We start from the raw sequence: 23889 nt of genomic DNA, 5'->3' as shown, positions 1-23889 counted from the left end.
TTAGGCTGAAGAACAGCCTCATCTTTCTGAGGAGTGCCACAGGGCATCCTGGCTGTTCATCCAGACTGGTGCATAGTCAATGTGTACAACAGCTCTTGTATGAATTTCCTTATACAGAAATAAGGATGAAAAGGAAAGGGGCTGTTGCCTAGCTGAATCTTGCCTCCTGATATACACCTGGGCCATAGCCTAAAGGCATCTGAATCCAGCAACTTGGAAATGCTGTGGGATGTCTCATGATAAGACACAGACTTTTTCACCTTGCCTCAGTTTCCATAAATCACCTTTTTCATACAGAGTCACCTTTTTTATACTGAAGCTTACAGTATTTGCAGAACCTGGTTTCCAAGGCTCTTCTGTACACTTGGCACCACAGTCTTGTGCTAAATACTTCTGAGAAAAAAAACCCTGATTCTTGAACTACTTGGCTAACTGACAAGTAAGATAAATCAGCAGTGTTCCTTGCCAGGCCAAAGATATTTCTGTCTCACCCCTAAAATACTTTTTCTTTGCAAAGCAAAAAAACTCTTTAAAATTCAAAGTAAGTACAGTTTCCAGCAATTTATCTAAAATGAACAGCAGGATACAAACTTCAGGAAGAAAGTTTCTTTCTCATTTATTTTTAAAAGCTGTTTTTTCCCCCTCTTGAATGTTGTATTCTGCATTAAGTGAAGATGATGATACCTTTCCTTTTACCACAAGCAAACAGATGTTGCCATGGCAAGCAGGCTCAAGAGGCGGAAGAAATATCAGCAAGCACTGATGTTCATGTCCACCAGAGCTCTGAACTGAAATTTTCTTTCATCTTTTGTCATTTTGAAGTGTCATCCTGCACACAACAACAAAGTGCTTCATATTGACATAGACTTTCAAATGTAATTAACAGCCAATTTTCACAGACTCGGTTTTACCCAATACCACAATAATTACCTGGCATTTACCAAGAGAATGACTGGCTCTTTCATGCACCCACATTGTCTTTGCCTCATGCTCTCTTATTTGTATCATTATTGTTTCAGGAGCAAGACATGAAGATGTGCAGCCCAAATGACTGCATTGTAAGGAGGAACACAGCTCACTTTCGATTCTTGAAACTGGTTTCTGATGAAAATTATGGACAATCCAGCAGTGTCAGCCTGGAAGGGCAATATTTCCTGCTGATAACAATCAGGCGTAATTGCTTATTTTCACTGGTACAAAAGAGGTGCTGCCAAGATTCATGACCAAAGCTGGATTTCTCAAACATAACCCCCTCCCTCACAATCACAACGATAGAGAAAGCAGGTGAGTAAAGAACTATACTGTAAATACAATGGTGTAGGTGCAGCTCTGCCTAGGAGAATCACAGCAGTTGGGTTAAAGTCATTCTTGCCTTGGAAGATGTTGAGAAGAATGCATTGGAATATGCTGTAGGATCTCATTTGCAGCTGAGATCAGAGAAAGAAGCCTCTGGATCTAGCATCTAAATTAGATGTATATTAGAAGCCTGTCTTAGGACAATACAGATTGTGCCCTGGCCTTGAATAACCACACTCCAGAGATGATCAAAGAAGTGCTGAACAATTATTTAAAATTTAGAGTTTTTAATAGTAGAAATCACTACTCTAACTATTTTAGATGGATTAATAGCTGTGACCACAGTTGCATTTGCAGAATGACCATGTGCCAGTGGGGCCATGGCTGACAAACAGCACAGCTTTATTATGCAGGCAAGTTTGCCCACTGATGACATATTCATTATTGTTCCCATTACCTGTTCAGACATTGCAGGTCTCATTAAGCAATCAATGTCAAGGTTTGGGGATTTGTTCTATTTTAGAGGTGTAGTGTAGTCTGAAAATTACATTATCTACTGATACTATTTCTTAGTTCAAATTTTAAGCAGCTCTTCATACTATTATAATTTTCCACTATTTCTTTTCATTATGTAAGGAAAACCCCTTAAAATAATTTCAAATTCTTTGACAAAGACTCACAGACTTTCTACTACATTCTGCTATTTCTACTTCTTGAAGATTATCTCATATGTCGTAATCTATTGATAGATCTTTGACACCTTTTTTCCTTAAAAAAAAAAAGGAAGGCTCTTTTGGAAACTCACTGAAGTAAACAGTTGCACATGTGTAAGGTGAGCTTCACGGAAGCCTCTTTAAACACTTTTCATGCTGCTTTACTGAAATCCTCAGATATGTTTCTATTTGAGAAGGTTTTTTTCTAATTTCAGTTATGAGACATTGCCACAGATTGTTGGTAAGTATGCGCTCAATTCACACACCAACAAATTAAAGTTTCCATCCTACATGATTCTGATTGGAATTTTAAGCCTAAATTCTGCTTTTAGATGGAATTACTAGCAACTCTTCATGGAAAGGTGTTTCAGAAATGAGCTGCTCTAAAAGCAAAACCATTACTTTCATGAATGATCCTACTCATCTATGGACCTTTTCACAGAGTATCAAGCTTTTTGATAATTGGAAAGTGTCCTAGTTTAGCAAGCTGGGACCAGTTTATCACTGTGGGGGGGTGACCAAAGCTGTATATTCTAAACCCTCTATGCCATTTCCCAAGAGCTGTTAACAATGGACCATTTGCAGTAGCTGCACAAGGCACATCTGATCCCTCAGGGTGTGAGCTGGGTGTAAAAGACACCTGTGAGGTAAGAGCTCTGATAACTCCCCTCCAGGGAGCCATTAGCACCTTCACACCCAGCCTGAGGTGTCATGTCTGCTAACGGGTCATCAATGATTCCAAAATACCCTATGACTCACAGAGTGAGATCACTCATTGTGTAATTCCCTGCCCTGAGGGAGGTACTGGACTGACCCACCTGGACCTGAGGGGATCTAATCTTGGGGGTTTGGGGATTTGGGGAACCACTCATTGTTCCAGAGGAGGACCAGAACCTTGACAGGGAGGAGACCACCACTCTCAACCAGACTGCAACCATCATCTGCACCAACAGGGTTTTTTCCCACCTCCTTTACTTTGGACTCGTGGGAACCGTGTGGGTCTCAGCACAGGGACTAACAAACACCACTGTGCTCGTGCCCGGGGTGTTGGGTTACATTTCTGGGTTTTGTGGGTTAAAACCATTTTCTCTTTGTGCTATTGCATTCATTGTAATATTTTTATTAAATTGTAACTGACTTACAATCTCTGTGGTGGGTTTGTTTCTCCTGCAGGTTTACCTTTAAACCAGTACAGAAGGGAAACCATGTGACAAAATAAAAGTATATTCCCTTTATCAGTGTCTTAGTATAAAGATTTTACAAAATCACAAAGTTCACAAACTCAATTCTTATTCTTTTTTCAGGTCCCCTCTTACCTGAATGACTCCTCCACCTTGGCCATCTTTCCCAGCTAAAAACTCTTGAGGCAAATTAATCATCTTCCCTAGCCAATCCAGCACAACAGTCTCCAGCTCTGTGCAAGCTGGACTTGCAGCCTGTGTTGAAAAATAGAACAGAGGGAAAAACCTCACTAGACCATGAAGAGAAACAACATCTACTAGAGCAAGAATAATTCTTTCCCTGTCTTTTGACCATAGAGGAAGAGACTAGATGACTAATGTCACCAGCCAAATTAGGGACCTGAAGACCATTTTTTGCATGTTATTTCAAACACTTACTTAAAAAAGTGTCAGAACAGGCCTTACATAGAACCATAACTTTCAAAAGTCAAAGCTAGGATTTGCATCTTGCATTTTTTTTCGACATCAAGTACCAGCCTCTTTTTAGAAGAGTCCACCTCATATGAATGTGGTTTTTAAACACAATTTTCCATTAATCCAGATGCAATGAGAAATAACAGCTCTGGGTGATAGACAATAGTCATATTACTTATTGAATTACCTGATGCCGAAGAAGTTTCTGATTTTTCATTTGTATAGATTTCAGAAGTATTTGCAGCTGTAGCAAAGTAGATTTTTAGTATGCTAGTATTCTGGCAGACTAAATTCACTGTTTATGCATCCTAACCCCTATCATAGATTAGTAGCTCAAATTCTTTTAGCTATTTAGGCTCTCTTCAAGGCAGAAAAGCTGAAGACTATCAGAAAGGCCTGCAGAAGAAGACCAAACATAAACCAACAACCTTGAGTCTAAGAACACTGGAAGAACTCCAAAAGCCCAAGGAAGAGAAAAATGAAGAACAGAGGGTCCCACGACCCCAGCCCCAAATCCTGGGGGATGGCACAGGGGTGGGACTGGGGCTGGACTGAGAAATTTGTAAAGTAATGATTGGGTGGGCAATATTATAAAAACCATGGAAACCAGTGTTCAAGAGAGCACAAAAATGTCATCATGTATTCCTAAAAGCCCTAAGCCTGGACATTAAAGAATGTCCCTTTCTATCTTATCCCACATTAACTGCTCAGAGTCCTGTTTTTGGTCTCTCTCACGGCATCAACCAGTAAGTTTGCATTGCCACCACTAACTCTAAATGCTGGTGATTTTTCAAGAGCAAAACTTGTAAGAGGAAATAGCCTTGTATTCCTGGAGTTATTCAGGGTGTCCATGTGAAAATACTGAATTAGTCAAGGAAATTTACTTGCAAAAATAGTCCTGTGACTGCTATTAATCAATAATTTCATTGTAGAATGTTACTGAAATGCTTAAAATCTTGGCAAGGTGAAGCACCATTACCACACACCAGAGTAAACTTACCCAAGAAAAGCCCACACATCCTATTCCACCACACAGCATGTCTGCAAGAAGAGCTGGGAAGGAAGAGGCTGCAGGGAAGTAGGCAAAAAAGTACGGGCTGTGCCAGTGAGTCACCTGTATTAAGGGAGAAAATAATTACTTTTAACTAATAGTTACTTTAACTAAACAAATTGTCACAAAATCAGAAGATTAGAGGTTGCAACAAGCCAACAGTTCTTGACTACCTGGCTGTAACACAGAATCCCATTTTTTAGAAAAACTTACCTTGTTTCTTTCACAATATTTTATCTACCTTTTACTCAAAAAATAAACTAGTTCTCACCCCCCACCTCTGAACAGTTCCAAAATCAGAGTTCTCCATTTGTCTGCCTAGAAGACAAGAACTGCCTGGGCTGTGGCAGCCTAAGCTTCTGTGCAGGACACTGTTCTTCAGCCTCTGCTGTCAGGGACTCTGATATTTTGTTCTTCCATCTCTGCCATGAAACTGCCTTCTCAAGAGTGTCTTCAGCGCAGCAGAGGTCCGCAGAACTCTCTTGCTTACTCTGAGCAACTCTCTTACCAAATAACTCTGGTGTTATTTGTTAACATTCTGGCACTGAATGGAATACTTAAACTAATTTAAGGATCTGTGAGATATTTAATAGTGCTCCAGAACTCCAATCTAATAAAATTTGAAAACAGGAAATGTATGGCCACACTGCAACGATCAGTGGAAATAATGTGATATGATCATGTGATACGTTTGGCAAAAACAGTTTTCACATTCAAGGTAAAAGGCAAATTTTTCAAATAGTACTTCTAGAGGATTAGATGGACTATAAGTGAGAATTCAACAGAATGTGTATAAGATTTTTTCTTGGCTGTAAACCCACAGGCTGCTAAGTTTTTGAAGGCCAGCCTTTTCTTACTCCACTTGTTGTACTTTTCTTTTAAATTCTTATGTTACAACCAGAGGACAGTAAGAATACACATTCTCTCTTGCCTGACTTCAGCATTTCCTTGTTGTTTTTGTTCTGTATTTCCAGCTGTCATGAATTTTACCTTTTACACTCCTCTCTCCCAGTCTGTGCTAAAGTTTCTGGTTCCGAAGCTAACTCAGAGATCACTGTACTGCACCTTCTGCATTCTGCAAATATCCCTTTCTTTCCTCTTCTAACCTTCTTCATACCAAGAACCAGCTCTTCTTTAAGAGACATTCTCCACTCTAAGGGGAAACTGTCTTCACTCTTGCTTACACAATGAATCAGATATATCACTCTCCCTGCTGTAGTAGACCATATATAAAATTTCAGATGTTCCTATCTCTTTCATATGAAAACAGCTCCCATCCATTACAATTTCCCACTGCCTAAACTAGGCCTGTACCTGGTATGTTCAAGATTTCATTTTTACCAATTACTAGGTCTAAACCTATCAAATCAGCTATCCAAAGACAAGCCACTGTGAATATTTTCAGTTGTATCCCATATTTGGTCAGGATCTCCTTTTGGTAACAAAGTTCAGAGCACTTGTAGCAAACATTTTCCTTCACAAATCAGAAAAAAAAAAAGGATGGGACTTTGTTCTTCACAGGAAAAAAAGAAAATAATCAAGAAACAGTGGTCTCTGACAGAACCCCTGTGCACACTTTCACTGATGTCCATAACAAGCCAGGGCTGCCACTGCTCATCTCCCCCGCTTTAATGCTCTGTGATCTGTAAGACTTGTGACATTCATCTTGGGGTAATCAAGTTAAACTGACTGCTTGCTGGGAACCATTTATTTGATGAAACACAGCAGATTTCAGTTACACTGCTCACATAAAGCGAAAAAGCTAAAAGCCCTAAGGCAAGTACAGCTGCGGTTCTTCCTCCTGCCTCCCCTTCCCCCTTCTCTGGAAGCAGCTGTAAAAGTCTTTTTTTTCACCACGTTGGAACAGACACACTTAGTCAAATATTGCAAAGAGCATGGCATAATTGATGCTTGTTTTTTTCAGCCCTCGGCTGATAAATAATGATACACAAGTGTCTTGGGTTCACTCTAATTACCACTCTAGGGCTTCTCAGAGACATTTGATTTCCAAAATTTCTTCTAAGGATGTCTTTCTCTGGCTTGCTTAGTCTAAGCAACAGTCTTGCCTTACTACACACTAAGGACAGCTACTTCAGCTGAACATACATAGATTAATGGATACAATGGGACAAAAATTAGCATCTTCAGTACTATTTTCAGTTACAACTACACTTGATCATTTTTGGCTCTGAAAAAGGAGATACATTTCAAGAGAACAAAACAAGTCAGAGAGATAAAAGTGACTCCCGCTGATATTTTTATACACAGATCCTTTCCATGTTCCCTTCCTGCTGTGGAGATGAGTTCAGTGGTTGCTCCCTCTGTCCCTGCACCAATATCAGGAACTTGGCACCATTATTGTCATTATCACTTGGTGGACTGCCCTTTGGAGGTCTACATTGCATTTCACAATAAGTGTCCATAAAAAAGTTTCACCACTCATGAATGCTTCTTCTCTTATAGGGTAAAGACAACACTGCATAATTGCTTCACACAATTAATTGATCATTGCTCCTCTGAAGGAACACCATTTTCACATTTTCAATCATCCAATAAGTAGCAAACATCTGAACACAACTAACACAGTAAAGATGTCAACAGGAACAAAACAAGAATCACTTATGGGCCACTAATAGCTTAAAGGCAAAACAAGGGTTTTACTTCTTCTTTCTGAAGAAGCTCAGTTCTTCATTTATAAAATGGAGATAAGACATTCCCTGGTGAAACAGGGGAAAAACACTATTGCTGAAAAACACTATATAGACTTAAGTTAGTCTTGTCAGGAAGAAATGGGAAGAAGATTAAGGAAAAATATAGCCTGAACAATTAGGGCAAAAATATTTATACAGATAGGCTGGCTATCCTGAGAGAGTTTTCCATTAGGAACAATGAGGGAAGGAGATGAAAATCCACAATCAAGGAAGGAATATGGAGCGTGTCAGCAACCAAAGGATGAAGGATAATGTGGACATGACAGATCTTGAAGAGAAGCTAAAACTAAGTCAGACCAACCTCAAGTGTATCCACATAAATAAGGAAGTGCTGAGAGGACAGTGTTATAGCAGGGGCAGGAGGGAGGAGCTCTCATATCTTTTCCAGGAAATCAACATAAACGAGTGCCTCTCTGAAGCACCTATATGCTATGGCCTGACACATGGGGAACAAACAGGAGGAAACAGAAGGCTGTGTGCAGTTACATGGCTGTGATTTCACAGCGATCACAGAGATGCAGTGGGATTGCTCCTATGACCAAAGTGCTGCAGCAGATGAGGACAGACTCTTTAGCAAGGACAGACCAGGAAGGCATAGCAGAGAAGTGGTTCTTTATGGAAGAGAGCAGCAGGAATACACTGGGCTCTGCCTACAAATGGACAATGAGCCAGTCAAGAGTTTGTGAATTGGGACTGGTGAAGATTTCAAGATGGGCAACATTTGGGTGGGTGTCTGCTACAGACCACCTGATCAGAAGTAGTACATGCATAGAGTGTTCGCATAGCTGGAAGAAACCTCATGTTCATAGATCATGGTCCTCACATCTGTTGGACACAAAACACAGCAGGACACAATCAGTCAAGGAAGTTTCTGGAGTGCATTGATAATTTCCTAACACAGGAAACTGTGGAGGAACTGTTGAGGGTGTGGGATATGGTGTGGGACTACATACCTACAAAGTAGAATGGTATGGTCAAGGCCATATTCTGGGCTGCATCAAAAGCAGCGTGGCCAGCAGGTCCAGGGAGGCAATTATGCCCCTCTGCCCTCAAGTACCTGGAGTACTGCATCCAGCTCTGAAGCCCCAGCAGAGGAAGGACATCAACCTGTTGGAGTAGGTCCAGAGAAGGGTCACAGAGTCCTCAGACTGATGGAGCACCTCTCGTATGAGGAAAGGTTAAGACAATTGGGATTGTTCAGCCTGGAGAAGAGGAGGTTTAATTGTGACATTCCAGTACCTGAAGGGAGAATACAAGAAAGATGGACTTTTAACAAGCACCCGTAGTGATGGGACAAGGGGGAATGGTTTTAAACTGAAAGCAAAGTCTAGATTAGAAGAAATTTGGTGATGACGGTGGTGAGGCACTAGAATAGGTTGCCCAGAGAGGCTGTGGATGCCCCATCCCTAGGAGTGTTCCAGTTGAGTTTGGATAGAGCTCTGAGCAACCTGGTTTAGTGGAAGGTGCGTCTGCCCATGGCAGGGAAGTTGGAACTGGATGATCTTTGAGGTCCCTTCTAACTCAAACTATTCTATGATTCTGTGATTTTATGACGTAAAACCCAGAGGCAGCCTTGACTGCAGAGATCATGGGAGTTCAGGATCATGAGAGCAGGAAGAAGTGTACAAAGTAGATCATAATCCTGGGCTTCAAGAGAGCAGAATTTGGCCTCTTATGGAACCTTCTTGGAAGAATTGCATTAGAGATGGACATGGACAGAAGACTGGTCCAGGAGAGCTGTTTGATTATCAAGCTTCACCTCCTCCAAGATTAAAAATTGTCCATCCCACACTCAGGAAGTCAACCAAGAGTCGCAAGAGGTCATCACAGATGAAGCACTAGCTCCTGATAATGCTCAAATGTAAGAAAAGCAAGGAGGGTCCAGTGATCCAGGAGACAATGTCTGAATATATAGAGACAGGGTTATGAAAGCCAAAGTCATCTAGAGTTGAATCTGGTGAGGGATGTGAAGGGAAACAAAGAGCCTTCTGCAGGTTTATTAGCACTAAAAAGAAAATGGGAAAAATGCAGTGGAATGGAGTTGGGGACTTGGTGACAAAGAGCAGGAAAAAGCCTGAGGCATTCAGTGACTTTTTCATCTCAGTCTTTACTGGTAAATTTGCTTTGAGGAATCCCAGGCTCCTGAGATGCATGGGAAAAGTTTTAGCAGGGAATACCTCACCTGGAGGAGGATCAAGTTAGGATATATTTAAATAACTGCACATACATGAGTCCATGGAGCCTAATGGGATGCACTCGCAAGTGCTGCGGGAGCTACAGGAGGTCACTGAGACCTCTCTCAAATATCTTTGAAAGGTTATAGCCACTGTGGAAAGTTCCAGAGGACTAGAAAAGGGAAATATCACTCCTATTTTCAAGAAAGGCTAGAAGAAGGATCTTTGAAACAACAAGCCTCACCTCAATCCCAGGGAAGGTCATGGAATCTTAAAGCTATTTACAAGCCTGGGACAAGAAGGTTATTTGGGCTAGACAGCAAAAATTCATGAAGGGGAAAGGCCAGTACTGTTTAATATCTTCATTAAAGACCTGGGTGATGGGATAGAGTGCACCCCCTGCAGTGTTGCAGATGACATAAAACTGGGAAGAGTGTTTGATACACAGTATGGTTGTGCTGCAACTCAAAGGGACTTTAACAGGCTGCAGAAATAGGCCAACAGGAATCCCGTGATGTTCAACAGAGAAATCCAAAATCCCATTCCTGGGGAGGAACAACCCCCTGCACCAGTTTAGGCCTGGGATTGACTGGCTGGCAAGAAGCTCTGAAGAAAGGGATCTGGGGATCCTGATGGACAAGCTGAACATAAGCCAGCAATGTGCCCTTGCAGAAAACAGCACCAACAGCACTTTTAGGCCACTGCAGGAAAACTGTTGTCAGCAGGTTAAAAGAGGTGATCCGTCTTTTCTACACAGCACTGGTGAGGCCACACCTGGAATTCTGTGTCCAATACTGGGTTCTTCAGTACAAGAAAGAAAGACATGATCATACTGGAGTTATTCCAGTGAAATGCTATGGAGAAGATTAATTGCAGCATCTGTCATATGATGACAGAATGAAAGAGCTGGGGTTGTTCAGGCTACAAGAGGCACAGGGGGTATCTTGGTCATGTGTTAACCTTCTTTACACACCTCATGGGAGGGTGCAAAGAAGGTGAAGCCACAGTCTTCTCAGCAGTATTCAATGACAAGACAACAAGAAATGTGTACAAATGGAAACACAGAGGACTCCACATAAACATAAGAAAAGGTTTTTTTACTGTGAGACTGGTCTTACTTTGGAACAGGACAACAGAGAGATTGTGAAGAGTTCATCCTTGGAGATACTCAGTGACCAGTTGGACATAGCCCAAAACAACCTGCTCTAAATGACCCAGTTTTGAGCAATGGGAGTGGACCAAATGATCTAGAGAGGTACCATCCAATTTCTGCTATATTATAATATTGTGATTCTGCGCACATGAGTCTTCAGCATTTAGTATAAACCCCACAGACAGAATCAGGGATTTTTGTGCTTGTGCTCTTTATGTCACTAACTGTAACATTGCACAGCAGTGGAAAGATTTTCATTAGAAAATTTCTTCTTCAGAATGTATCATTTTGTAAAAGTATATTTGTTTGCCGGACATGTAAATATGAAGAAAAAATCAATTTAGTTAAGAGGGAACATGACATGTTATTGACATAATTTGAATTCAATTTCTCACTTTCTATTCTCAAAAGATGCATCTCCTATTTTTTTTAATTTGACATTATTTTGTTGAATGTTTTTAAGTGTTCAAAGCAAAGTGTTTTGTGTTCTTCTTCACACACATTACTATTGCCCTCCAATGAAAAAGAAAATACAATCATACCTATGGGCAGCAATGAAAGTATTAGTATGTGTTGGACATAATTCTATTATCTAATCAACACTGATTTAATTCTGTTTGATTTAAGACTTTATCCACAAATGTTTGAAAAGAGTGGAGCGATTTCAACTGACTTCAGCGGAGCTTTTGCCTGTTAAAGGACAGCAGGGCTGGCTCCAAGGGAAACAAGATAAAGTCATCTTGAATATCAAATATTTACATTGGTCAATGAAAAGGAATTGGTATTATAGCACACGGACAAAACACATTTGCAGATTGTGATGTACACTCACATCACAATCATATAATCTAGCTACATCTAGAGAAGCAACTCAAGGCGGTCATTGCAGAGATCCAAAGAAGATATTCCTCATTAACATTTACTTGTAATTCAATCCTCTTCCAGCTACTTAAAGCTCTTTGGAGACAAGCATATATTCAAAATAAAAAAGGTATACCATGAGTGGAAAACCAGGAAAGATTCAGATCTGGACAAATGCCATATGCCTTGTTCTTCATTGTTGTGCAATAACAATGTATCCAAGGACTAATATTTAGGTAGTGCCCATCTGCCTTAAAAGGTACTAAAAGAAGTTGACATTTAGAGCACAAAGAGCACAAGTCAACAGAACAAGTATTGTGGAGAATCCTTTCTAGTCAACTCTGTAATAAAAAGAAGTCTCCTAAGAGAATTTTAACATTTAAAGATCATCTTGAAGGAACACTTTAGGCACAGCAGACTAATAAAAATACCATTTTGTAAAATATTTACTGTGCTATGACAGTAGCAAAAATACCACATGAAATTGAAAGTTATGAAGCTTTACATTAACCCATTCAAGGGAGGAAAGGGGATTATTTCCAAAAGTGAGCCTTGCTTGAAGCAAAATAATTATTTGATTATTTCTAGGAAGAACAGAAAACATTGTGTAAAGTGTTAGATCATATTTAACATGTAAAGCAGACTCCTGCCTTCTAAAAGTTAGTCAGTGTGGGTACTTACATTGGTACGGTCTAGCTGCATAACCTTCAACCCACATTTTCTTCAAAGTCCTTGAGAAACTAAATGCAGTATTGAATATTATACTACAGATCCACTTTTCTTACCCCTGGCATAATGATCTTCTCAATGTCTTTAAAGACATCCTCAAAGCTCTCAGGATCCTGAGGTGCACAGTCTGCGATGAGCGGCCTTAGGTATCCTGGTTCCACGTCTGGGAAGACCTGTCTTTTATCTATTTTCTCCAGGTAATCTGCAACGTAGTCTACCATCTCCTTCCCCCTCTTGCGGAATTCTGCAGCATCCATGGGTATCAGAGTTTAGGGCTTTTATCAGAAAAACACTTAGAAAAGAGGGGGAAAAAAGTCATTTTTGAAAGAAAACTTTATCAGTCTTAAACATGTTATTTATATCATATACAGGATAACTCATATGGTCATGATGTAGATTAGCTTAATAAAGATAGATAGTATCTTTAGAACAGAAAAACAGTAGAAGCACATTGATGAAATCTCAGAAATTACAGACTTAATCCCTACAGGTGCTGGTTGATACAAGGATGTGGCACTGTTAAGTGGTATATAATCTACTCCCTCCTGCCTTATAAAGAAGAGGTCTAAGAAAATAGCATGCTGTGTATCTCTATTATAATCTGTAATAACAAGCTATAATAATCACAGTTATCACAGTGATCCACCATGCCACCCTGTCATTTATCTGCTTCTTGACTCCTGTCTTGCCTCAAGATTCAGCTTCTTTACTCTTTCACTGTAAATTCACATGCTGTTTCACCTGCTCAACCTTATCTCTTAATGAGGTTTCAATTAGAATTTACTTTGAGTTGATCTGTACTGCACTTTGCAGGAAGATGTGAGGAAGCTCTCTCTGGGGCTGTCCATATTTCCAAGGTGTTATGCTGGAGCTCCAGATGTGCTTTGAGATAGGCAGAGACTGTGTGAGCAGACCCAAGGTGTTGTATGGCTCCACTGAGATGAGCTAAAGTTCACTTGCAAAGTGCTTTGCAAACATAAATTCATAATATTAAGGTGCCTGCTCCTGCCACCCTGGCTCACATGAATTTTTTATTCTGTGTGGCTGTGCATTGAGTACTCAGTAAAGGTTGAGACCACAATTCCTAAAGTGTCCAGAGACTTTATGCACTCAGAATGAGTGATACTGTTCCTTGAGAGCTAGTATGAAAACTGGCAAGTGAAACAAGGACACTCGCTGCTGGTGTCAAGAATTACTATGCTTAGTTCACATACATTCAGTTCACGTTGTAAGGAAAAAATATAGTAAGCACAGTGTGAATATTCAGTAATTAAGAGATAATTTTTCAGATATCAAGTGCTAAGGTTTTATAACTGAGGACATCACTTTGAGAAAAGGGACCCTTCTTGGCTTTATACATTTGAATTAGTACTGTGACATCACAAAGAAAGACATCATTGATAAACACTGTCCTAGAGCCATCTTGGCTGCTACAAGTAGAGAACCTGGGATTTGTGTGGAGCAGCTGCTGCATGCTGCTGCAGGTCACGAACCACTTGGGAAAGCAAGGATCTGCACAGTAGGGACTGCTAGACTCCCCAGAGAAGAGCTGTTCTTGTTGCTATTTTACTAGAGTTACATTACTCTCTATAACCATCATGTAAGTGTTTATTTGGCTTTGTCTATGCCTTTCTGAAGGTATTAGGACCTGTCTCAGATCTTGCTACTAAGTTGCTGGAAATACATTACCAGTAGTCATTATGATCCACAGAGGATTCCAGTGGGCAGCTTTACATGTTACCTCTTTTTTGAAAGACTGTGTTTAAGGGAGCAGTTTTGTTTCTACTTCCCTAAAACCAGGATGATTCTTCAATACTCCTCAAGTCTTATGTGTATTTTCATGTCACACATCTTTGTTCACAGTTGAAAATTTTAATAAATTCTCTAAGTAATTCAGCATGAACTGCAGCTATCAATATGCAACTCTATGGCAGCAACCTAATTACACCACGAGGCTCAGTTCTTTGGTTTAGATATTTTTGTCAGAAAAAAAAAGTCTAAATACTGTATTGTTGCATTTCTTTTTTCAATACATCTCTAACTGAACCCTTAACTTATGCTATTATTATTTCTTTAATGCTACTTCATTCGTGGGTTCATTGCTATAGCATGTTCTAAAGAACCTGCACAAGGTAACCTCTCGGGTTTTTTTCTCTGGTTTCAAAGATGAAAGCTGAGAAAACAAGATTTTAACACACAACTGACAAATTAGTGGGAGATGCCTGAGACTGAACTGACTCAAAACTTGAGGATTGGTGTTTCTAGCACTACTGGTGCTAACCACTCATTCCCACAGACTTTTACATTTGGATCAGTTCAGCTGGATGTCTCATTCCATATCTGTAGATCCAGTGAACTATAAGGACAATGTCAAGACAGGTAGGAGTATGTAAGAGTATCACCATACTACTCCCCAGCTTTACTTAGTAGTAATCAAATATAGGGCATCATTTAACATAGAAACTTCTGTGGATTGCTTAGCCTTTTCCCCAAATATAAATCAAATGGCAGAAACTAAATTGCGTTATGTGTAAGCTCAAAACTTCTCACAAACACACAGACAAAAATTAATTTACTTTATCATGTTTACCACAACAGATATATTACAAAGTTTGTGCCATTTTTCTTCCACCTCAATTTTTTTAATCTGACATTAATTTCTGTTACAACTAATATTTAAATCATCTTGTTGCCCATATAGTGTGCTGATATAATTTATTGTCACTTCTATCATTAGAAGTTTGGACAAAGTTCAGATATAAGGATGAGCAAATTAAATTTAAATCTAAACATCAGATACACATTCTGTGGTTTCACCCTATCACCATGGAACTGAAATTTGTCACCCCAATTTGACAAAATACATATTTTAGACAATCACTGAGATCTTGTTTGTTATTTGCTAACTATAGTTCTTCCCAAGAGCTGGAGATCCTAACACTATTTTGGCTTCACTGCTTCTGTCATAAATCACTGTTGCAATACCATTCTTACAATTTGGGATAAAGAATTAAATTACAGGGGAAACCCACTGTTTTGCATGGAAGATGTAACTGAACCCGGAAGCTTAAGCATAAAGAATAGGAGCCTTTCATCTCTAATATGCTACAGAGGTTGCAATGCTATTACTTATCCTCTAATTCTTACAATTCAGTTTGATCCAGTGAAATACATCAATCTGCTTCAGTCTGAAGTATCCCATTCTTCTTTCCCTCAAAGAAAATACTGAGAAATTAAAAATCTACATTTTTGTATCCATGTATCTTCCTTCCTAAAAGTCCTTGCCTGAAAACTCCTTACCTACTGTAATACACACATCTCATGGGGAAACTGTGAAGGCATACTCCTTGCAGGAACACAGTGGTCACTGTTTTTATCTTCACTCGGTAAGTGACAAGACCCACTGACACTCTCGTCCCTATTTTTATTCTCTTCCTGAACCATTTGCTATAGGTCTAACTTCATCTGCTTGAAAGTACTATTTGCTATAGAAGCCACATCCAACAGAAAGTTGTAATGCTTACCAGTTAATACTCTTAACACTCTAAAAATGCAAATTACTTCACCTCTCTACCAGTACTGAATAGTTCTACCTCCTCCATGTATATAATAACACAGTGCTTAGGGACCTTCCCTCTATGCCAGTATATTTTAAAAATGTAGAATGTGATTTTCTAAGAAGCAAAATACCTCAGACAACTCAGCCCTTAGGGTTTAAAACCAAAATACTGTTTGAAAGAATCAGTATTTTCTGAAGCGATGAGTGTTACACTCTCTGTGCACTCAAAATATCCACTTAAGTTGAAGGAACTTAAACTGCAAAATAATGCAGGCCAAGTTTCCAAAACTAAATGGAAATTTCAGAGAAACTAAGCCTCTCTCTAAAGTATTTAATAGTGGTCTATCTTCTTGAAGGCCCCCAAAGAGTGAGGAAGGGTCCATGCTTTCAGAGATCACACACCTCCAAGGATGAATTTCAGCATATTCAGTATCTGCCAGCTGAACCCCAAGGGAGGAGAGCACAGCTTCTCAGGAGGTACCCTGCCTAATTACCAACCTCTACCACGTTGTAAGTAGTCTGTATGTAAAGTCATTGACAGCTTCACTCTGATTGATAAAATACAATTTTACCAAAAATATATCACATCTGAGTATTTATGTTCCCAGCATGAATCAATGACTATTGTCACCACTTGTGTACTTCAGATCAAATCCTACTTTACTCGAGATTGAGTTTTATTCTAAACTGTGGGTAAAAACAAGAACAATCATATCAAACCCTAAACAATATCAATGTGTGTTTTAATTTTATTATTTATTCATATATAAATTCTCTGGTCTCTGATTTTACTGTAATTTTTCAGAGGACAAGTACACTACACAATCTAAAGCTGACATATCCTTTCTTGCTTTGTTTCAACTACTTCTACCTCAGTGAACTGAAATTAGAATATGGCCACACTTTTTTTTTTTTGGTGAAGTTGCCAAAAATTGGATTTAGTCTTTAGATTGCATATGTTCCTTTGCAACCTTTTTTACTTTATTTGAAACTGTACCATACAAATGAGCAGTTTGCACACAATTAATTATTAAGTACATTTATAGGTACAATATTATGTTGATAAATTTAGCTTTTTCATTATTTCTGTTAAAAAGTATTGTCTATAGTCTTATAATCTGTTTGTTTGGGTGTTTTTGTATTTACTAAGTGTCAATGTAAAAGATATCTAAATACTACCTGGAAATTTGTTATGACAAAGAAAAAGAAGAAAAAAGATGAAAAAGGTGAAAAAAAAAAAGAGGAAAAAGAAAAAAAAGAACAAATGAGGAGCAGTGTATTCGATACATTATAATTTTATGTCTGCCTCTTCTCCGGTTCATCAAAGTAACACAAACAACAGCTAACATAATAAAATCTTTTAGCAGCTCCTATTATTAAATACAGAGAGGAAAAATGCATAGACACTAAAACTGGTAATTGTATTTACTCACAGAAAATAATAACTGTGTATCTTTCAAATAAATGAGACAAGTGCATTTTCTATTCTGCCAACTGATTGTTGCAGAAAAAAATTGAAATGCTCGTGGTGCTACAGTGACACCACCGAAGCCATGAGAACTTCCTACTACTGAACCCAACCGAAGGTTTTTGCAGCTGTTGCTGCTGTTAAGCTGAACTTCCACTGCAGGCAGTTATTGCCTGAAAAAGGATCATAGAAAGAATTTTATTTCAGCATGAGTAAAATAGAATTGGATCTACTCTCTACTTCTACCTTTGCACAAGTCAAAAATTAGGAATATATGTTACAGTCCTTACGTTTTATTTTTTAAATTACGTTTTCCAGTAAGAAGTTGCTAGCTGTATTCTTTACTGTCTCCGGCACAAAGTCTGCAACTTCATAATTTTTCTGTCCAAGGTCTTACTCTAGTGATGTGAAAGGGTTATTTCTGAGGAAGAACTCATCCTAAAAAGTTATTCATTAAATTATCTTGAAATTTTATTATTCAAAATATTTGTCAGAGAATTTCTTAAGGTCTACTTGGTTATTGCAAGTACTGCTGTACTGGGAAAGACAAGATACAAACTTTTTGGAAACATGGGATTCTGCATAAATGTACATAAACAGTTATAGCTGACATACAGCAGATGTAAAAACAAGCAAAATGAAAATGATAAACAACACATTGTGCAAACTTTGATTAAAAATAAATGCTTTTATTATTATTATCCCTAAAATAACACAAGCTATCTGTTTATTAGCTGAGCCCTCACTCTCAGTAACCAATTGTTGCATTAATCCAAAGGTACCTACTTGAATTTAATAACCACAAAGCCTCACAGACAAAAGAATGTTACTTACAGCAAGTTGGTAAGGTTTTTCCTTCTCCTCTGTCTTTCTCACGGTCTTTTTTTTTTTGCTCCTCTCCTCTCTATAAAGCGGAGAGGATGCAGTTGCCTGCATATATAGGCAGAGTATCCATGTCCCTTCAGCCTATCACAGCCAAGGGCTTTGCATTGAACACGCAGCAGCAGCATCTCTCCCTCCTCCCACACCTCCTCCAAAATACACTTAGCAAAAAAAGCTACCCAAAAGACAGATGGATCTGACCGAGGAGCAGCCACTGCCTGTGTTAACTGTGGCGTGTGCTTTCTTCCAGGGACTCCATGAACAAGTCTGAGTTCATTAGCTGTGAGTGTCTGATCACATGCTCCCGGTCTGTGTTACACTCTCTGGGACTGCTGAGGCTGCTGCAGTAAAAGCAAGTGCTTTGCTCCACTTCTGCGAAATGTTACTTCCAGGAAAGAAACACAGATATGGTTGAAATACCACATTCTGAACAGGTATATATGTGGGATTATCATACCTGGATATGCTTTATCCAACTTTTTCCAGTTTCTCTCTTTCATCATATGTATATTTAAAAGCAATACTTAGTGTTCAAGATTTGCTTTACTATTCTAAAAGTTTTATGTGAAGTTCTCTGTCCTAGATTAATCCAGGTAACTTGCTGTCATTTTTATGTAGTTCAAATTAATTTAAAACAAAACAAAACAAAACCCTGCCAGCATTTCATAGTACTGAACAGCTTATAGGCAGATAGTGTGGCAGATCTGGGCTGTGGTCACTGTGGTCACTGTTCCTAGACCAACCTCTGGTACACTGCAATATTAGAGCCAACCTTTTTTGTGAAGGAGGAAGGAATCCTGCCTGTCATGTATTTTAAAACTGTCATGACTATGTTTGCTCTTCTAATGTTTTAAGACCAATTACAACTCCACTACAATTCTGGAAGAATGAAAACAGGACCTCAACTGCAGTCCAGGTCAGTTGGCTGATTTCACTGTGCTTGTTGCCCTAGAGACTATTCTGTGATCTGACTTGCATTTCCAGTGCCCAGCTTGGCTGCTGTAATGATTAGTTTATGACCTTGAAAGGCATCAAGAAATCCCAGAGTCAGTTGCTGTTGGCTCCTATGTTTTTTCCACCACAAATCAACTCCTGAGTGTGCAAGGTTACTGGAGACTTCTCCTGGTTTTGACTTCTCCCTGAATTTGACTGAAGAGGCTGAAAATTCAAAATTTGTTATGAGGGTATAAGAGATGCAGAAACTCAAGATATCTCTAGTAAACTTTAAGGTAACTGAAATCTCACTTCAACGTTTCCCTCAAATGCAAAAGGTAAGTAACTTTCAAAGGAAATAAAAAATGGAAACTAAAATTAAGATTAGAGTACTAAAATGCTGGTTTCATCAGTTTTGAAATATCACCTCAAAGTCATCTGCTGTGTTTTTATTTCTCTGCTTGCTGTGAACAGACAATAACTACATTTTCTATCTTGGATTAGTTGTTTTTTTGTTGTTGTTTATTTGTTTTTTAATTCCTCACAAATAAAAAGGAAATAACATGTGAGAAGTACAACAGGCAGGCTGGAAAAGGAATTAAATGCCCTTCGAAAAAGCAGGTTCCACGTCTCTCTACAATTCTAGTAATTCTTCTGGCTCAAACTACTTTCCTAATTCTCATCATCAGCTGTTAGCAATACACAAATCCTTGCTTAACAGAATCTTTCTGTAGTAGACAGAAGCAAGATCAATAGTTTTGTGTCACAGGTGCTGGCTAAATCAGACTTAATGTGGTCCTGTGAATTTGTTCCAGACCCTTCAGTCTGCTGGCTCTTTCACAGAGAATAACTTCTTTTGCTGCTGAAACACGATGAATAAAGATCTCCCCTTTACTGCCAAACTGTTTCAAAATTCAAGATATAAGCGTGTGAGAATAACAGATGATTCCAAAAGGTTTAAAGGCCAGGGCTGGTTGGTAAGCAACCAACAGACTGTATTATTCACACCTAACATGAGACAAGATTCAATATGTTTTTGCACATAGAGGTATGTCACCCTGATGATGACATAGTGATGCTGTGTCCATGCAATAATAGTACCAATTTATTACCACTGCTGAACTCTTTGGTTTGCAAACAAGGAGGGATAGATGATGTGTTTGAACAAGAGGCTTCAGCACAGCACCAGAAAACGATGCAGACATGTTATCAGTGACTTTGCAGTCCCACTGCCTGGCCATGTGCACAGACATGGATCAAAGCAGAGGAAGCTAAACAGTTTATACCCACTTTCTAATAGTTTTCACCTCTTCCACCCTTGGACAATGCAGTTTAAAATTAAAAGGCAGTTTTCCAAGGCCTTCAGTCCAGTTATGATTAGGTGTTTTTCCTCCTAACTTCATTTTTCCCTCACCTGAATAGCCTAACACTCATCTCATGCTAGCGTCCTGCCGTGGCTCTAGTTACTAAATTTGATCAAGGTGTGTTTGTGCTGTAGTTCACTGAGCCTAACATTATTTGGACAAACCTGTTCTGAGCTATAACATGAAGGGCTTTAAGTCAGATGTCATCAATACTTTAGACACTGAGAAAATAATTTGAAACAATTCATTAGGAATCTCACTAGCACAATGTTTGTGACTGTTTTCCACATTTGGTGTAACAGGAACACTCACTGTTGCCTAAGCATAAGAAAAAAGACTTTTTTTTGTTTAGTATTTTATTGTATCTGTAGTGCATGGATGCAATTTGGAGGCTTTTTCTTGTTTTCCTTGCTATTGCTCCTTCAAAAAGAGAACAGTAGTAGAGCCCCATCTTTGTATATTTCCCCCCCCCCCAATATATTCTTCCATGAATGTAGAAATACCAGTAATGAAAATTACCTACAAAGAGGTAAAAGAAAGAAAAAAACCACCTGAGAATCACTCAGATGTACTGGAATGAAAAGTCTTTACTTGTTCCATAAACAATGTCCAAGCCTGTAGAAGCCACAAAGATGAGACAAGACAGAAGAGAGTATTTTAACCAAAATGTGCAACTAATAATTTTCTAGATAAAGCAAAAGGTGCATTTCCTTTGGAAGAAAGTAAGAATTAAATAAAGCCTTCAGACACAAATAGATGGATTACTTGCAATGCATGAGGATAAAGCCTAAGTCTCCTGCAGAACATAAGCAGACTTTGCAAGAGATTAGCCAGATGAATCTCAGACAGTGCTGACAAACTGGGAGAGTAACTATCCTCTCTTCATGAATATTTTATGTGTGACTTGTTTTCCCTGTTCAGTTCCTATTGCTGTCTGTGTGAACATGTGAAGGTAAAGCAAAGAAGTATAAAAAGGGACTGCTAATGAAGTGAACATGGACACAGACTCAAACACACAGCTTCGGAGGAGTTAATGTACCACTTGCTGGTTATAGGCAGCCTGAGTACATTATTCTTATGGAGGCAAACCTACAGAAAGAGAGAGGTTGTGATGAACTGCAAAAGTGTCAACAGAAAAACTGACAGGCTGTGAAGAGTCACAGAGACAGTGAGAGCAGGCTGCAATCACAGTAGGCAGACTCTTCCAATAAAGAGATAGGAATAGCTTCTGCTGTGAGCTGAGAAGACATGCTTACCTAGGGGCGTAGGCACTGCCAGGGCACTCATCCAGACGTGTATTGCTCGCAGAAAGAATTTTCTCCCAAGCAGTGACTACTGTGAGCCTCACAAAAGCTGTGGCTGATAGATGAACTGCTATCAGGGCTTAAATGTGCTATGAAGACTTCATGTTAGAAAAGCAAGTTATAGCAGTTTATGAATGGAATAGTCCACTGCATGGATGAAAAGACAGACCCAGGTGAGGCATGAAGAACAAACATGGCTTGAGATACAGGGGGAACATAATGCAGCACTTGTTCTTATGTATATGTGATTTGTTTGAATCACTGTTTGTAAAGATATCAAAGAACACATAACGCTGAGTTGAGAAGACATTTTGTCACTGACTGTGATTAATGCCTTCTCAGAAGGGCTATGCACTACCATGGCATGCTTGCAGCAATAGGCTTGGAAGAGCATTGCCACCAATATGAGCCTTGAATCACTGTTTATAGGATGGGAAAAACACTAGTCTCCTCATAAAGTGCATGTTGGTGCCCAGTTGTCTCAGATTACAGCAAATACTATGGCAAGGGATCATACTAGTGTTTCTTGCCCTTCCTCCCTGTCACCTTTGCTGCAAAGGTGTCTTTGGCTCCCCTGCAGTCTGTGCTAATACACACACCTTACCTTTCTAGAAAAGACCAAGCCAAATCATCTGGAGATGTTACACGTATTATAACATAAAACTTGCTGAATACATGGACTTTCTCTAAGAAAGGGCAACTACTTCACACATACCACAAACCTTGAGCTCTGAAGAACTGAATGGAAACTGAACCTTCCACATTCACTGGTCTCCCTGGTCATGAACACACATTCGAGCTGAACCAATGGGTAAGGTAACATTTGCTACCTTCTGCTGTGGGTTACTGTCTTCACCTCAGAGGTAGGAGTGATAAGTACACACCCCAACTGTTTGTGCAGGAAGACGCACTTACACTAAGATGATGGCTTTCCATTGGAGCCATGTGACCAGTGGATGCCCTGCTCCTGACCCCAGGTAATCTGGTTAGCATAACCAATGCCATTTCCTAAGAAAAACTGCCATAAAATACAAGTGTGCTGATCACGTATCACCTCCTTCTCTTTTCCTCTTTCCAACAGTGTAGCTGTCACCACGATGTGATGACCCCCATTACAGAACTGCCAGATTCCCTGGCAGCATCGTGAAAAAACTATCTGCCCACCAAGCACTGCTGCCAGGATGTCATGTTGCCTGTTACGGAACACAGAAGTGTAACAGTACATGACATATTGCCCATAAAATCCAGCAGCTGCAAGTCCTGATGCTGGACAGCAAAACCCATGATCCCCCAGTAGCCTGGGCTGCAGCCAGTATTGTTTTCTTCCTCTGAAGACTGAGTGACTCATGTTCTTTTGGGTAAAGTTTGAGTCCAGATTATGATTATTGTACCATGCACCAACTACTAAGAGTTTGACACGATCTGCAGAGTCCAGATGATTAAACATATAAGTAATTAAGGACTCTAGACAGTAAAAAAGCTACACTCATTACTAGAAATTCTGCTTGATGGCAAGTATAATAACTCATCAAAATTTTGCAATAATAAGCTACACAAAATGCTTAAAACTGTAGATAACAATAAACTATATTGAAATGTAAGTATTTTATATAATGATAGAAGTCTAATTGCACCTAAAACCCTGGGGGCATTCTACCAAAGACCCCCAAAAGAACCTGGCTGTCCCTGTGGCATTAGGTGACAGAGCCACCAAGTGTTCACACGCCCCCTCCTGCCACAAGAAAGGCAATCTCCAGCTAGGAGGGAAAACAGTAAGCCAGGAAAGATAACAGCTTAAGCTGCTGCAGGTAGCTTCACCACAGTGCAGCCAGCCATATTCCTGCTCAGAACTGCCATCTGTTCTCCTTATGATCTTGTTCACTTCCACACCTCAGATAATCACAGCTTCCACATTCGGAGAGGCAGGCTCTCATTTAAGCAGGATTTACATGTGACTGGCAGAGGAGACAGTTAAATAAGAAGGACAGTCCAATGTATTAATTACATTTGTGCTCAGAGACCTTAGTTCAAGTTCT

The 23889-nt window shown here is 39.4% G+C and overlaps 1 protein-coding gene across 3 annotated transcripts in view; it reads right to left on the bottom strand.

The window, feature by feature from the left end:
* Positions 1 to 23889, bottom strand: part of DDC (dopa decarboxylase) — an 80622-nt gene that overhangs the window by 43044 nt on the left and 13689 nt on the right. Inside the window, exons 1-4 of one of the 3 annotated variants that reach the window (XM_071553625.1) lie at positions 18205 to 18309; positions 12400 to 12635; positions 4665 to 4778; positions 3326 to 3445 (exon numbers count right to left, since the gene is read on the bottom strand). In XM_071553625.1, coding sequence (XP_071409726.1) covers positions 3326 to 3445; positions 4665 to 4778; positions 12400 to 12600 — 435 coding nt within the window. In that variant the 5' untranslated portion in view covers positions 12601 to 12635; positions 18205 to 18309. Of the gene's footprint in view, positions 1 to 3325; positions 3446 to 4664; positions 4779 to 12399; positions 12636 to 18204; positions 18310 to 23889 lie in introns of those variants that run through there. The other 2 variants (XM_071553626.1, XM_071553627.1) reach the window with 2 other exon arrangements.

This window comes from Pithys albifrons, chromosome 4, assembly GCF_047495875.1.
Source record: "Pithys albifrons albifrons isolate INPA30051 chromosome 4, PitAlb_v1, whole genome shotgun sequence".
NCBI classification, from domain to species: Eukaryota; Metazoa; Chordata; class Aves; order Passeriformes; family Thamnophilidae; genus Pithys; species Pithys albifrons.
The sequence above is the reverse complement of the archived record's forward strand: the minus strand, read 5'-3'. Positions and strand labels throughout refer to the sequence as shown.